This window comes from Oryzias melastigma, linkage group LG18 (genome assembly GCF_002922805.2).
Source record: "Oryzias melastigma strain HK-1 linkage group LG18, ASM292280v2, whole genome shotgun sequence".
In the NCBI taxonomy this organism is placed as follows: domain Eukaryota; kingdom Metazoa; phylum Chordata; class Actinopteri; order Beloniformes; family Adrianichthyidae; genus Oryzias; species Oryzias melastigma.
The window spans coordinates 20978539-20994016 of NC_050529.1; the positions used below are offsets into that span (position 1 = coordinate 20978539).

Sequence of the window (15478 nt, forward strand, 5' to 3'; positions counted from 1 at the left end):
AGACATTTTTCCAGTTTTTTAAGCTGTCGTTACAAAACCAGCCCACACCATTACTCCTCCACCACCGTGCCTTAACAGGACTTTTGAGACTTCTGAGTTTGAAACCTGAACAGAACATTCCAGCTGAGCTGGGGTCAATACAATTTGTGTGAAGAAATTGCTCAATTCATAGACTTTACATTTGAATTTTTTAATTGACAACAAACTCATAAAAGATGTTTAGACAACACTGATGGTAATTTAGGACTGAATGAACCTCATGTAGTCATGAAGCAGAGCGAGGCGTGTGCTCTCATTAGCCTGACAGGTGAGGCCTGTAGTCACTCAGTCTGTATTCGAGACGGTGATAGCAGTCACTGGGCGGATTTGTGGCAGGGCGTGTACCACACTGAATATGGATCACAATATGACAAACAGAGGGGTTGTTTCTGGAGATTTGAAAGAAAGTGTTGAAGGTGATGGCTACAAGGAGTCTGATGTTCTGCAGCCGCAAAGGCTCCCAAGTCCACAGGATGGTAGAGAGCTTCTCCGGACGAGGCTGCAGAAGACAAACGGAAGAGATGGAAACTAGAGAATTACCTCCAGCCGCCCGTACAGATTTGATCCAGATTCCAGCTAAAAAACAAGGACGTTCATGGATCTATCTAAGTGGATGCATCAGAAAGGAGCAGAGCAGACCTGCCCAGTGTATTTTCTACATCACAAATGCAATCTTTTTCAAACTGCATTTTGTCATTTGTTCCTGATTCCCAATGATTTCAATAAAGAAATACTCAGAAATACAGTTTTGAGCTTAATTACATGTCCTCCATCATGACAAAAGTACCATGAGAACATGTTAAAAACACCTAAGACTCCCTTGAGCTGAGGACGCCGCCCTTGGCTTTACCAAAACATGATCCACTTCTTTAGAGAGTATTAAGCAGCTGTGTGTGGAGGATGACACTCCTCAGTCTGACTTCAGAGTCCATTGGACTTCATGTACTGTTTCCAATTGTATTGTACTTCTGGGCAAAAATTGTGTATTTTTTAGTTGTATCTTCACATTATAAGCAGTGTTGAGATGCAACAATGACTTTAACTTCCTATCTCAACCATAGCAACTTTCCCAACAATGAATCTCAACGGAAAGAATGAAATCATAGAAACACGTTTGTTTGCGGGGGAGGCTTTATGATCTTCATAATCTTATCATGAAAATGGACTTTAGGCACACAAACATCATTAGGCCTTCCTAGAGCACGGCTTCCTGTTGAGGTCATGTGACCTGTAAGCTTGGGGCATCTGACCACCGACTCGTTTGAAAGCTGCAAGACCCCCCGTGGTCTGCAAAAGAAATCCAAACTTTCTGGTGCTTCAGGTTATTTCTCATTTCAGGCCAGGTTTCCAACACAGAACTAGTTTTGTTTGTTTATTAAATCTTTTATTTTTTTGTGTAAAATTTAAATCCATCAGGCCTGATTTAATTTTCTATTATAAAAAATGTATTCTTGGGTTTTTTTTTTATTCAAGGTGATGCTAAATTAAGTAAAATCCTGGATTAAACGGTAAATTGTGAATTAGCAACATACGGCGTAATGCTTGTGTCAAAGTCAAGGCCTAGTAATCCTATCCGGCCCTCCAGATCATTTTATTAGATTTTTATTAATGTCCCGATGTTATCTTGCACTTATTTCTAACTTGTATAATTTTAGTAAAATATATTTTTAAGTACAGAAAAATATTGAAAGTTATTTAAGGTTTAAGTTGATTTGTTCTGGAATAATATTCCTGCCTTTTTATTATTCATAATTATGTTAAAAGGTTATAGTTTTAAAAATTGTCATTCTGCTAGCTTTTTGGACTATTTTGGCATTTACTAAAATTGTTTGGGCTATTTTGGAGTTTAGCTAATATTTCAGCTACATGCTAGCTGTTTTGGCTAATTGATGCTTTTTAAGTTTTTTCGGCTGTTTTGGATTTAGGCTAATATTTAGACGCTATCTATTTTGGCTAATTTTGGCTTTTTGAGATATTTTGAAGTCTAGCTATTTTTTCAGCTACATGCTAGTGTAACGAGATGAAATCTTTTTTTAATTACACGAAATATTGACTGTCTAAGTTTAGTTTCTCCCCCTGAATTCAGCGTTGGGTAACCCCTCCTTAGTTTGTTCTTCTTCTGTGGTTTCTTCTTTATATGTTGGGCGCTCGCTTTCCCTCTCCCCTTCCTGTTTTACTGTTCGGTGGGAGAGGTGGGTGTCCTGTAACATTTACAATATGAATCCTCATTTCATTTCAGTTATGCCCATAATCTTGTTATTACTTGAATTCTGTTACTGAAAAAAAATACAAAAACTTGAAAGACGTTGACATTTTATTTTTATGTAAGAATTAGCTGATCTCCCTCTACCTGTCACTCTCATCTAGGAGCTAAAACGGGCAGCTAACACCGTGATTTCTGTGTCTTTCCTTTCTGGAAAATTGTCAGGTATGTGTTAGAGTTTTGTCGCCCGTTGGGGCCCTTCTTGTTTTACTGTTCGGTGGGAGAGGAGCTAAAACGGGCAGCTAACACCGTGATTTCTGCGTCTTTCCTTTCTGGAAAATTGCCAGATCCGCAATAAATGGAGGTGATCTCCGAGGGTGCTGCTGTGCTTCCGCGTCTTTCGTTCCAATAAACACAACGCAGAATCGATCCGGTTACACTAGCTGTTTTGGCTCACCTAATTTTGTTTCTCTTTTTTATTTTTTTAGGCTAATTTGACATTTAGCTAATATTTTAGCTTTGGTGTATTCAGCCATTAGCTTAAGTGATTTTAGCTATCAACTTCAGCATTTTCAGCTTTCAGCTTCAGCATTTTTAGCTATCAGCTTCAGCATTTTCAACTATAAACTTCAGCATTTTCAGCTTTCAACTTTAGCATATTCAGCTATCAACTTCAGCGTTTTTAGCTATCAACTTCAAAAGTTTCAGCTATCAACTTTAGCATTTTTAGCTTTCAACTTCAGAAGTTTCAGCTATCAACTTTAGCGTTTTTAGCTATTAACTTCAGCGTTTTGTTTTCAGCTGTCAATTTCAGCATCTTCAGCTGCAACATTTAGCTTACAGCATTCACACTAGCATTATCACAGGTAATGCTATATATCTAGTTCATGATTATGTTAAAAAGTTATGGTTTTATATTTTTAAAATAGTTTTAGTGTTCAATAAATGTTTATCCTGTTCGGCCTAAAGTGTGTTTTGGATTTTGGCCTCTTGTACGGTTGAGTTTTACACCCCCGGCGTAAAGGAAAAAGGAGTGAACACTTTTGCAGGTGATCTCCAGCGTCATGGAGCAAACATCTCTACCTGTCATGTGATCCATCTAATCTGGCCACATTATGCCAGATTATCCCGCAGACCTCCTTTAAAAGGTCAAACAGCAGAAGTCAGCAAGTATCAATCGATAACTTCAGTAACACTCAGACTCTGTGGAGTTTGAACGGAACAATCAGCGTTAGTTACTGACTGACAGGAAGAACCTTCATCACCGAGCACTGAATCAGGCCTTTGATACAGTCTGATCGCTTAATGATTATTAACCAGCTCTGACGAAGTGAGACGCCGCTGGCTAGGAATCAGAGCGCTGCACTGTGAGTGACAGGAGCACCTGCCTCCCTCGCACAGGTGAGCCTGAGGCGGTTGTGGAATTGTGACACATGAGGCCTTGGTGACGTTGTTTCCGTGCCGCCCGGTACCTGGCGGGGAGCGTTGGACAGTGACGTAAACCTAAACCGCGTGCGTGTAGACCTTTACAAGGATGCCACGCAATATTGGAAATGAATACAGATCAATCACGAAGCTCAGAGCTGCAGACGGAAAGCCTCAGGTGCTACAAGATACCAACACTTTGTCAAGGTCAGAGGTCAAGCAAAGTGTTTGTGTTCAAAGCTTTGTGATACGTGCTTCTTCATCCCTTTGGGAGTTGCTGGAGCCTATCCCAGTGGGTGAAAACACAGGACAGGTTGCTGGTTGGTTGCAGAAACACACACTCACACCTCAAAGACAATTTAGAGTCATCAAAGATCGTGGGAAACATGTTTTTGTGAAACATACTCTGCATTACAAGGATTGGCCATTTAGTGGCGCTATGGGGGTTCACTTCACCAGAACACGGTTCTGGGACACTTTTTTCTTCAGTCATCCTGTTTTTTTTATGTTTTTTTGGTGGGATGGTAAAGTCTGCCTCCGTTCTCTCAGCCCTGGCAGCACCACAAGAGAAACAGAAAGACCAAACTCAGCCATACTAACACTTTGATGACTTTTTTAGGACATAGTGTCTCAGAAAAAGAAACTTTTCTTTAGCTGAAATAAAAAAAATAATAGCAATTCAAAAAAGCAGTGAATAATTAAAAGAAAGAGAAGCTTTAAAGACAGACTCCAGTGAAAATGGTGATGATGGACGACATAGTCCATAAAGAAAACTTAAAAATATATTTCTGAGTATTTCTTTACTCAAATCCTTGTGAATCAGAATCAGACAAAACAAATACAGATTGTATTAGTGACATATAAAATACACTGACAGGCCACAGCTTCCTGCTCTGAGCGCTCAGCAACAGGGAGGGCAAACAAAGAGGTGGATTTGGTTTTTTAAAGGGACTCCTGCCGCTCTGCAGAAACTATGTCCTAAACAACAACAGGTTTTGGAACTTTGACCAAAAACTGCATAATTATAATTAAAATATTTGAAAATAGATCCGAAGATTGACATTTTTGGCTGGAACTGTTGTGTTGGTGTGGATGGATTTCTTTGAAGTTCCATCGTTAATCTATTAATAGAGCTGTGAGGTCAGACAGAGGTTTTTATTTCAGATATCACAATTGATTATCACAAATGATCCGGACTTTGAAGCTGTGAATGGTTACATAACTCCTCACTTCTGGGTATAATTCTATTAAACTCCTCAGGAGTTTCAACAGAGTCCAGATCTTCAATTTCTTCAGATCTTTCACTCACATCAGTGTGTGACTGCACTCCCTCTGCTCCTTGGGCTTTGTTGTGTTTTTAACTTTGTTTGTGGAAATGAAAAAGGTGCCTCAGCTCCTCAGGACTCTGAAAGGAAGTCCATGTCCCGGGATGATGACGTCTGCGCTCTGCAGCGCCCTCTGGCGGCTGGCCTCCTGCAGGGCAGGGTTCAGGCTCAGGCCTCTCCACGTCTCCTCATCGGAGCAGCTTTCAAACAGATCCCCCGCGATGAGCACGGCTCCTGCAGACGTGCCGCTCACCTGCACGCTCACGTCCTGACCCGTGTGTCCGGGGGTGGGAATGACGGACACCTGCAGGGGACAAAAAGCAGGCTGAGACCCCCAACAACTGCTAAGTCTTTGTTCTTAATACCTACATTAAGAAAGCAATATTCTCTTTTAAATTCCCCGTTTTAATGAGAAAGTGAAAGCTTGAGCGCCTTTTGACAACTCACGTCTTTGTTTACCATTTCTGTCTGACTTCCACATGCGCAACAAATCACAAGGTTTGCTTGAATTTAGGTTTGCAACATTGCAAAATTCTGGAGGGTCTCAAATATGAAAAAAACGGTAATAACAGCAGCATGGTCGAGAACAGAAACAACGTAGTGCCTGAAACATGTTGCAATAGGTCACGTGTCAAAGTCAAGGCCATTCTATCCGACCTTCCAGATCATTTTATTTTATTGTTATTAATGACCCGATGTTATCTTGCATTTATTTCTAACTTGAATAATTCTGACAAGATATATTTTTTTTATGGAGAGACAAATATTAAAAGTTATTTAAGGTTTAAGTTGATTTATTCTGGAATAATATTCCTGCCTTTTTATTATTCATAATTATGTTAAAAAGTTACAGTTTTAAAGTCTTAAAGATTGTCATTCTGCTAGCTTTTTGGTCTATTTTAGCATTTACTAAGATTTTTTAGGCTGTTTTGGAGTTTGGCTAATATTTCAGTTACATGCTAGCTCTTTTGCCTAATTTAGGCTTTTCTTTTTAATTTTTTTAGGCTTTTTTTGGAGTTAAGGCTAATATTTACACGTTAGCAGTATTGGCTAATTTAGGCTTTTTTCAGTTTTTTAGAGTATTTTAGAGCTTAGCTATTTTTTTAGCTACCTGTTAGCTGTTTTGGCTAGCCTAAGTTGTTTTTGATGCACTATCATCTTCAGCGGCCAAATTCAGCTTACAGCATTCACACTAGCATTATTGCAGGTAATGCTACAGTATATATCTTGTTCATAATTATGTAAAAAGTTATGGTTTTAAAGTTTTAAAAATGTAGTTTTAGTGTGTTCTATAAACATTTTCCTGTTCGGCCCCCAAACTAAGGTGTGTTTTGGATTTTGGCCCCCTGTGCGATTGAGTTTGACACCCCTGCAATAAGTATTCATTTATTATGATTCGCAAACCCTAAATAAAATCAAATTATAATAAAAGGTATTTCAATCCATGGCGGGGCTCTAACAGGTACGGATGGCTGCAGCACTGACCACTATGCTACAGTATAACTCGTAGTGAGTGGCATTGTATTCCAGTCTTAGAGGTTCAAAAAAATGCCAGTTAATTGTAGATAAAAAGATAAACCTCAGCTTTGAGCTTGTTTTTCTTCATCTTCCTTCTTTTTTTCCCTTTCCTCCATATAAGTCAAAGAGAACAGCGTGTAGTTTGCCGACAGCACAAACCAAAGCAGAGGAGGAGGAGCTCTGACGTAATCGTCGTGCACACCTTGAAACCGCTAAATCAAACGGGTTTATGAGACACTTATTATGCGACAGAATGTGAAAATGAAAAAGAAGAAGAAAATAAAAACGACATTCTGAGAATTGCTTTTTCATTTTATTTAAGAGACAAGTAATGTAGGTACATTTTGAAAATGAAAAAGCATTTTGTTCATGCATTTTAATTTTTAAATTTGAAATTTCTTGTTGAATTTTTGTATAAATTTACCAGCGAATGTTTTGAAAATTAAATATCAAATTCCATTTTATTTTATAATTTTAATTATGGCACAGAATGAGCGGTGTTAAAAAAGAAAAAAGCTGTTCTGAGAATTTATTTTAAACTTTTAAATTTCTGTTCATGGATTTTAATTTTTAAATTTGACATTTCTTATTGAATTTTGGTACAAAATTACCACAATCTTCCAGAATCGATTTTCATCTTAAATTATGACTCGCAAACGCTTCCATAGAAGCACAATCACAGATTCATGTTCCACTCACGTGTTCATCCACCAAGTGGGCGTGTCCCTCCGCCAGACCCGAGGGTCGATAGGTGTCCCCCTCGCTGACGTCATAGCCCACAATCGTCAGGGCTGCGGGAAACAGGCTCAGGTTCCCGATGTGGTCCGAGTGTCCGTGGGTGCCAACGACTATCTGCACGTCCTCCGGCTGCAGCCCTCTGTCCTCCAGAGCCCGGAGCAGGAAGTCCCGGTCCCACGACCCGCCGGTGTCCACCAGAACCGTCTTGCGACCCCGAATGAGACTGATGGTTCCGTCCGCCTTGAACGTGCCGTCGCTCTGAGGAACGCAGTAGCCCACTTTCAGAACCGACACCGAGTACCGCGTACCGGAGAAGTCCAGCTCAGTCTCTGTCAGGCAGATTCTCTGGTGCCGAACCGGAACCAGAGCCGAGTCTGGATCCATCGGCTGAAAACACACGTGCTTCTTCTTTAGAATGTTTATGCAAAATATCGAGCTGCTAGTGCAGTTTCCGGTTAGCGCGTCACAATAAAAGCATAAATAAGGCCAGTTTCCGTCTTTTCCAAATAAAAGCTTTGCTATAAATTTAAAAAAATGTAATAACAGAAATAGAAATAAAATGTCAGTGATGACCAGCACAGTGGTCTTGTGGGAGAGTGTCCGCCCTGAGACGGGAAGGATGTGAGTTCAACTTCAGGAGGAGTCACACCAAAATCTCTAAAAATGGGACTCGATGGCTACCTGCTTAACACTCAGGATTAAAGGGTTGGATTGGGGGGTTAAACTATCAAATGTCTCCTGAATGCAGCTGTATCAGCAGCTCACCACTCTCCCAGGGAATGGATCAAATGCAGAGAACGGATTTCACCCACCTAGGTGTGTGACAACTAATTGCCCTTAACTTTAGGTTCTCATTCATCCAGATGAATCTGTTTTTAAGTTGAGTCATTGCATCTTCATTCTTGAAATGTTTCCCCTCTCATCCACTTCATCAGACTGATGATTGCAGATTTTGATGCTGATTCTAAAAATAAGTTTGACCTTAAGGTGGCGTCAAAGGAAACATTTTCTTTATCATGTGTAGGCTAGACAGACAATATAAACATCTGAATGTTTTTCATGTTCTTTTTGTTCTATGGGTTGTATTTTCACTGATAATTGCTGCTTTTGTTTTTGTGAGCTGTGCCGTTTGTTTGTTGCTTTTCCTAACTTTGTGTATTTCATATAAAATTTCAACAAAAATAAGTTGGAAAAACTATATAAGTAATTTAATTAAATAATGAATGACTGTAAAGATGAATATTTACATTAAATGAGCTACTATATATTTGTTCTGCGTTTCAAATGGGATTTTTCATTATTTATAAACAGAACAAAGAAGTCTAATTAATAATAATTTATTTAGTTAATTCTTAAAGGCTTCATAATTATCAATGTGTTACCAACAGTGGGTAATATCATTAAGTATAGTAGAGAGCTTTGAACAAAACAAAAGTTTAAACAAACAAACAAAAACAGATGAGGCAGCAGCCGAAACATTCGTTCAGAGCGGAACCTTTATTTTTCCAGCCGGAAGTGTCGGACCGTACTCGTGTGGCACGAGGAAGACCTCGTCATGGCTGACAATGCGGAACCGCGGCCCGTTTCGTCTTTTATGGACCCGTTTAAGGGTGTTCTGGTGGACTACCTGATGCCGGAGTCCTGCTACGACCAGTTCTTCCTCAACTTCAACCTGCTGGACGGTAAGAGCCCCGCTCGGTTGCTTCCTTCCTTCTCGAGAGGGGAGCGGCTTCTTTGACAGGGAAGAGAGCGCGCGCTGTCAGTCCGCTGTGACGTCACCTTCGCCCCTCTTTTCAAACTCTGTGCTTTTCCGTGGAAGTAAACTTCAGCTGTTGGTGGACGGTGAACGAGAAGGACCAAAAGGCGATTTTTTTTTTTGCTTTAAGATAAAAGGGTTTAAAGGCTGTTTCCGGTTGTCCATCACTAGAAGCTGCTGCCAGTTTGTTTATGTCTCACCACTGCCCTCTGCTGTCGACTTTCATGATTACACTTAGACTTAGTTGACCCTGACAGTCTCCTGTTATTGTCTCTGTCTGCCCACAAAGCCAACAGTTGGCTTACGCTAGGTTACTTTTAGTATAAAACCGACTGTAGTTGTTGGTTTGAAGTTTAAAAGCTGACAATATTATAATCAGAATTCAACATTTTAACCGTCTGTCCTTTGTTTTGTTCTAGTACCATGTCTGAAGATCGTGTTAAGCAAAGGTCTGGGTATCGGCATCATCCTGGGATCAGTCATGGGTAAACGTCTACCTTAATTTCCTGCCCTTACAAAAAAAAATATATAGCAAATAGTCATTGAAATAGAAACCAAATATACACACAGAAAAAGTATTTTAAATCTTTCATATTTATATCTACTTAGTGTGAAACTAATACCTGGTAAATGTTTTTGAGTGAAATCATTTTCTCAACAATCTGGTGGAACGTCCTTCCCAAACCTTTGAATGTCTTTGCGGTGGATTCCCATGTTCTCCTCTGACATCCGTCTCCTTCACAGTGAAGCTGCCTCAGATCTTAAAGCTGATGGCGGCAAAGAGCGCTGAGGGTCTGAGCTTCAAGTCTGTGCTGCTGGAGCTGCTGGCCATCACCGGCACCATGGCGTACAGCATCGCCAACAAGTTCCCTTTCAGGTTGTAGCACACACTCTCTGTGAGATGATGATGACGATGTGAGAGCTGCTCAGTCGGTAACCCTGAATGTGGCCTCAGCTCCTGGGGGGAGGCCCTCTTCCTCATGTTACAGACGGTCACCATCGGCTTCCTCATCCAGAAATATGGAGGAAGAACTGGATCCGGTAGGTGGTTTCGCCAAACCCTAAAATAAAATGGAGCTTCTCCTCTCACCTGATGCCGTGCTGCTCTGCAGGTGTCGTGTTCCTGCTGGTTTACTTCAGCCTGCTGCTGCTCCTGCTGTCTCCCATCACGCCCATGGCGGTGGTCACCTCCATGCAGGCCTTCAACATGCCGGCCATCATCATCGGAAGAGTGAGTGCCACTCGATCCTGTGAAAAGATCTTCCTGCTTTGATCCTGGATGTTGGAGAATTCACATGTTCACACTTTGAACCAGCGCCCCCTGTTGGTCATGAATGAACCAAACCATGAGTTTTTTATGTTAATGAGAAGCATTAAAGTCACACTTTTGATCTGTTTGCAAAGCTTTTTTTATGATTTTGCTGTTTTTAGACAACGGAGCAACTATTCTTTTTCCATCTGCTCCTGATTCACAATGATTTGAACATAGAAATACTCAGTAATTACATTCTCATCTTAACTTTGTTCATATATGTCCCCAATCATAAGAAAAATGCCACAATAACACTTTAAAAAACTATTTTCAGGGCTTTAAAGACATAACTCATCTGCTCCTCACTGTCCTCCTTTGGTCAAACTCTTTAAAAATAAAAGCCTTATTTTTAAAGAGCTTTAATTAATCATTTATTTTAATCGATAGACAACGCTAGTTTTAATCCAGTCATTATTAAATTTCCAACACCTAATTTGAGTTGAAAGATATTATTAGGTTTAAAAGGCTAAAGTAATCAATTTGAGCTAGCTATTTTTAAATAAATATTGCCCCTGACTGATGACTCGTTAGTGGTTTCAGGATCAGCTTTCATCACAAATCTTAGATTACAAATTTGGAAATAAAAAGTCTTGAATTTTGATATCTGAGCCTTAAAAATTGTACTGCTTAAAATTTTTCCGTTTCACATTTCATGTCAACATTTCAACTAAGATTATTTAGATTAAATGATGTAAGCAAACATCAGGAAAACTAGTTGTTATGCACCAAAATGTTTAATGCCCACTGCCGGTTTGAAGACAAAAAAGTAAAAGAAGAGCTCCAAAACATCACACAAACATGGTAAGAAGCTACAGTTTTCATTAGAAATTGAGGATAAATGAATAAAATGGGAAATTGGTCTTCATTTTTGAGATGTACGGCCTTAAAAATGTCTTAAAAAGTCTTGAATTTAACTGCAGACTGAGCGTGCTCTGACTGTTCAAGAAAACATGTTTTAAGATAAAATCCAACTATTTGATCAGCTTCAAATCAAACACTTGGATGCTCCTCACCTCTTCGCTTCTCCACAGAACTGAGAGGATTTTCTGTTTGAAGCTCAAACGTCTTGATTCTTGTGTCTCCAGTTGATCCAAGCCGCCACAAACTTCCAGAACGGACACACGGGTCAGCTCTCTGCCATCTCCGTCTTCCTGCTGTTTGCCGGATCCCTGGCTCGGATCTTCACCTCCATCCAGGTACGCGCTCTGCCACAGGCCCCGCCTCTTCCTCATGTGGAGCAGAAGCAGACGTTCTTCTCCTGTTCTTCCAGGAAACCGGAGACACGCTGATGGCCTTGACTTACGTCATCTCCTCCGCCTGCAACGGCATCATCGCCATGCAGGTTCTGTTCTACTGGAACCAGAGCCCGCAAACCAAACAGAAGAAGAAGAAGAAGAGGGAGTAGAGTCTCCGATTGGATCCGACTCTGGACTCTGTGAGGACGGATACGCAGATCTGCACTCTTCACATTCCTCTGCTGGAGATGAAGTGGGCTTCCCGGTTCTGATCTGCTGCGTTTAGGAGGAAGCTCAAAGGATCGATCGATTCAACAGTTTGATTTGCACTTGATTCCCTACATCTGGTGGTAGTTGTCGTCTCCATTCCGTGTCTGTTTAGACTGAAGGTTGAAATAAAGCCAGTCTGTCAGGAACGTTTTTCCGAGCTTTGTGTTGATCTGCTGCAGAACTCTGCAGCTCCAGCAGGCGGATCAGAGACCACAGCTTCACAGGGAACAGTCCATCTTCACCTCACCAAAGAGAGGACACATCAGGAAGAATATCATATTTCTGAGACGGTGGATCCAAAACTGTACAGATGAAACAAGTAGATTTCTGTTATTAGCAAAAAATGGATCTAATACTCACACAATAGTAAATTGGTGATTATTTGATCATCTTGACTGAATCTGAGTTTATTTGGAGGTTTTTGGAGAAAAAACAGCAGAGATGAATCCATTAAGCTCTGAAGACCAGAGCTAACCCTCTATACATGTAGTCAAAGGGGTCCCAGTTAAGCAGAATGAACGACTGTGGTAATATAACCCAAAATCTGAATCAGATGTGAAGAGGTTAGAAAGGAAGCAGCTCACAGGTCGACTCCATCCCAGAGTGAAGAATCAGAAATGTCCAGTTAGAGTTGAGTAAAACATGGAGACAAAACAACTTTATAAATTCACTTTTATGGGGATCCCGCTTAATATTTTTCTATTTTGATCATCTAAAAATAAATAGAGGAAATATGTTTCATGAATTAAAGCTCCAAGCATCCCCTGTTTACCCCTTTCTCTTTCTGTAAGGCTGGCCTGAGACAAATTGATGTAAAAAAAAAACCTATTTTTTCAAAATGGCGTTTTTTCTGTTGGTTTTATCTCCATAGCAACCATTTTGTGTTTTAGTCGCCTGGGGATACCGAACAGATTGACATGAGTTTCATAAGAATCACCAAAAGTAAACTTATGGATTTCCTTAGTAACGGAGGTCATTTGTTAACCACACCCACATTCCTTATATACCGTATTTTCCGGACTATAAGTCGCGGTTTTTTTCATCCTGGGATCAATATATTACATTTTCATGGTAATACATTTAAACTTGCATGTAGTAAGACTTTGAGCTTGCCGCGTTTACGCCGTCCAAATCTAAAACTTCTAATAACAGTTTTTCCCTAATTTCATCCCAATGAAGCTCAAGAAGTTAGGAAATAATTGAAAAAAAAAAACATTAAATTGACCAATTGACCAATTCTTTTTGGAGTGTAGCTGGTACTGGCAGTGTATTTTTTATTGTTTTAATTTTATTTTAAATTCAAGATGTTGGCCTCTTTCCAATGTCAAAGGTCAGCGGAACTCCAGGGTTTGTTGTAGACTTTAGCTGGTGGTGTGTGCCCAAAATTTCGTAAAAATCGCAGAAACAAAAGGTTTATTCTCCCAAACGTAAAAATAGAAAAGTCTGAGATTTTGACACAAAATGGCCGCTAAGCTGAAAGTGGTGTGGCCATCCCATAATAATTTCAAAACTTCCTTTGGATATCTCCAACACATGTATGTTGGTTTTGTTCTATCGCTGCCACGATTAGTCGACTAATCGATGACTAATCGACTAATAAAATAGTCGACGACTATTAAAATAGTCGACGACTATTTTAATAGTCGACGACTAATTTTATCGTCGGATTAGTCATTACTTTATATTATATGGAGTCAGAGTGTAGTAAAGTAAAAAGTTATAGTGCATTCTGCCAGGTTTTTAGACTGTTTTGGCATTTATTAAGATTGTTTGGGCTATTTTATAGTTTAGCTAATATTTCAGCTACAGGCTACCTGTTTTGGCTAATTTAGGATTTTTTCAATTTTTTTAGGCAATTTTGGAGTTTAGCTAATATTTCAGCTGCATGCTAGCTATTTTGGCTAACTTGTGCTTTTTTCAATTTTTTAGACTAATTTGGCATTTAAATAATATTTTAGCTGCCCATCAGTTTCAACATCTTCAACTATCAGCACTAGCATCTTCAGCGGACAAATTCAGCTTACAGCATTCACACTAGCATTATCACAGGTAATGATTTATATCTAGTTTTTAGTTAGTTTAAAGCTAATGATGGTTATGATGTTTTACATCCAGTTTGCAGATAACCCGATGAGTCGACTAATTGGAAAAAATAATCTGTGATTAGTCGACTATTAAAATAATCGTTTCTGGCAGCACTATTTCGTTCCAGCGTTTTTTTTTTCCGAATTAAATTTTTTAGCTGAGTCAGCAGATTTTTTTTTTGCTGAGGTTTTTCGTTTGCCACACCCATAATTTTATCATTGTCATATAGTTTGTTGTGTTGTTTTGTTCAGTGTGAGGCAGAGAATGAACTTATACTGTTTTTATGACATTCTGATAAAAAAAGGTGCAAGCTAGCTAGATTGCAACAGTTGCAATCTCGCCACACGCATGCCATTCACATTCTACAACTTATAATTTTTAACATTTCTTGCACAGTAGGATCACAATGTTGCCCAAGAAGTTCCAAGATGATAGAGGAAAATCCCTTGGACAAGTTTTCGTTTGTGGCCCGTGCTTGAAATGTTTTTTTTTTTTTTCAAATTTAGGATGGCGGCCCCTTCCCGAGGTCAAAGGTCAATGAAACTTCTATGTTGGTTGTAGACTCAAGCTGGCTGTTCATGTTTCTTGAAAATTGCACAAACAAAAATGTTTTCACATTTTTTTGAAAAATGTCAAATTTGCTAAATCTCACACTTTTCCACAAAATGGCCGCCAAGCCAGTCGTGTGGCCATCCCATAATAATTTCAAAAGTTCCTTTGAATATCCCCGACATGTAGTTTTCTAGGACATAGTTTCTGCAGAGCAGCAGGAGTTCATTAGAAATTCACCTCTGACTGCCCACTCCCTTCCCATCATCCATCTGTTTACACTCTCTCCCGCTAGCTTACAGCCCCTCACACCCCCAACTTAACATCAACTAGCAACAAAAATGGCGATGAATATTGGAGCTATTCGGACATACAGTTCAAGGGAAACAAAGATGTTCATGGATCTGTTTGTCTGCAAGTGGATGCATCAGAATGGAGCGAATCAGGGAGTTTGTCACCGACTGTAGTTGTGTCTGATTCACAACAATTTGAATAAAAATTTTAGCTTAATGTTCTTTATCATCCATCATGCCACAAGAACATGTTAAAAACACAATTTTAGTCAGAGTGGGTCTTCAAAAGAATATAAACAGGCTTAGACATAATACATTTTAAATTAAAAATGTAACCAAAAAGTCTCAAATATGCACATCCCGAGTTAGTTTATTTATTTTGCTTTTTCGCAAATCATTTCCTGAAGCTCATATGACTATCATGTTGGCTTAAATTAACTAATTATTTTAATTTTGACTCTAATTATTCTAAGTTATTTTACATAACTGGGTCAAAACAGAGCCTAACACCCGAGAGGACAAAGCACTTTAGAATGAAAACAATTATTGAAATCAAGGTTCCTAAATTCCTTAATTGTGATTCTTTTATGCGATTATAAACTAAAATGGGTCTGTGCTGACCACATCACAAGACGGTCAATGTTTAAAAAAAGTTGTTTTTTTACAGATTTTTTGTTTATTTCTGATCTTCAAAAATGAAACTCACTGTAATTTTGTTTAAAAAGCGGTT

The 15478-nt window shown here is 39.4% G+C and overlaps 2 protein-coding genes and 1 long non-coding RNA gene across 3 annotated transcripts; 1 reads left to right on the forward strand and 2 right to left on the reverse strand.

Annotated features, from left to right (window-relative positions):
- Window positions 1–4450: 4450 nt before the first annotated feature.
- On the reverse strand, window positions 4451–8363 carry mblac1 (metallo-beta-lactamase domain containing 1). Its single transcript, XM_024287492.2, has 2 exons — window positions 7210–8363; window positions 4451–5296 (listed from the first exon to the last, which is right to left on the reverse strand). Exons 1-2 carry the CDS (start codon window positions 7630–7632, stop codon window positions 5057–5059), a joined length of 663 nt encoding a protein of 220 aa, XP_024143260.1. The 5' UTR covers window positions 7633–8363; the 3' UTR covers window positions 4451–5056.
- Window positions 8364–8751: 388 nt separating this feature from the next.
- On the forward strand, window positions 8752–11967 carry mpdu1b (mannose-P-dolichol utilization defect 1b). The gene is made up of 7 exons (XM_024288802.2): window positions 8752–8930; window positions 9424–9489; window positions 9749–9881; window positions 9960–10045; window positions 10117–10235; window positions 11402–11512; window positions 11587–11967. Exons 1-7 carry the CDS (start codon window positions 8804–8806, stop codon window positions 11719–11721), a joined length of 777 nt encoding a protein of 258 aa, XP_024144570.1. The 5' UTR covers window positions 8752–8803; the 3' UTR covers window positions 11722–11967.
- On the reverse strand, window positions 10200–12628 carry LOC118600057. The gene is made up of 3 exons (XR_004949630.1): window positions 12406–12628; window positions 11330–12123; window positions 10200–10325 (listed from the first exon to the last, which is right to left on the reverse strand). It is a non-coding gene; the product is annotated as an uncharacterized LOC118600057 (long non-coding RNA).
- Between the last annotated feature and the right edge of the window lie 2850 nt (window positions 12629–15478).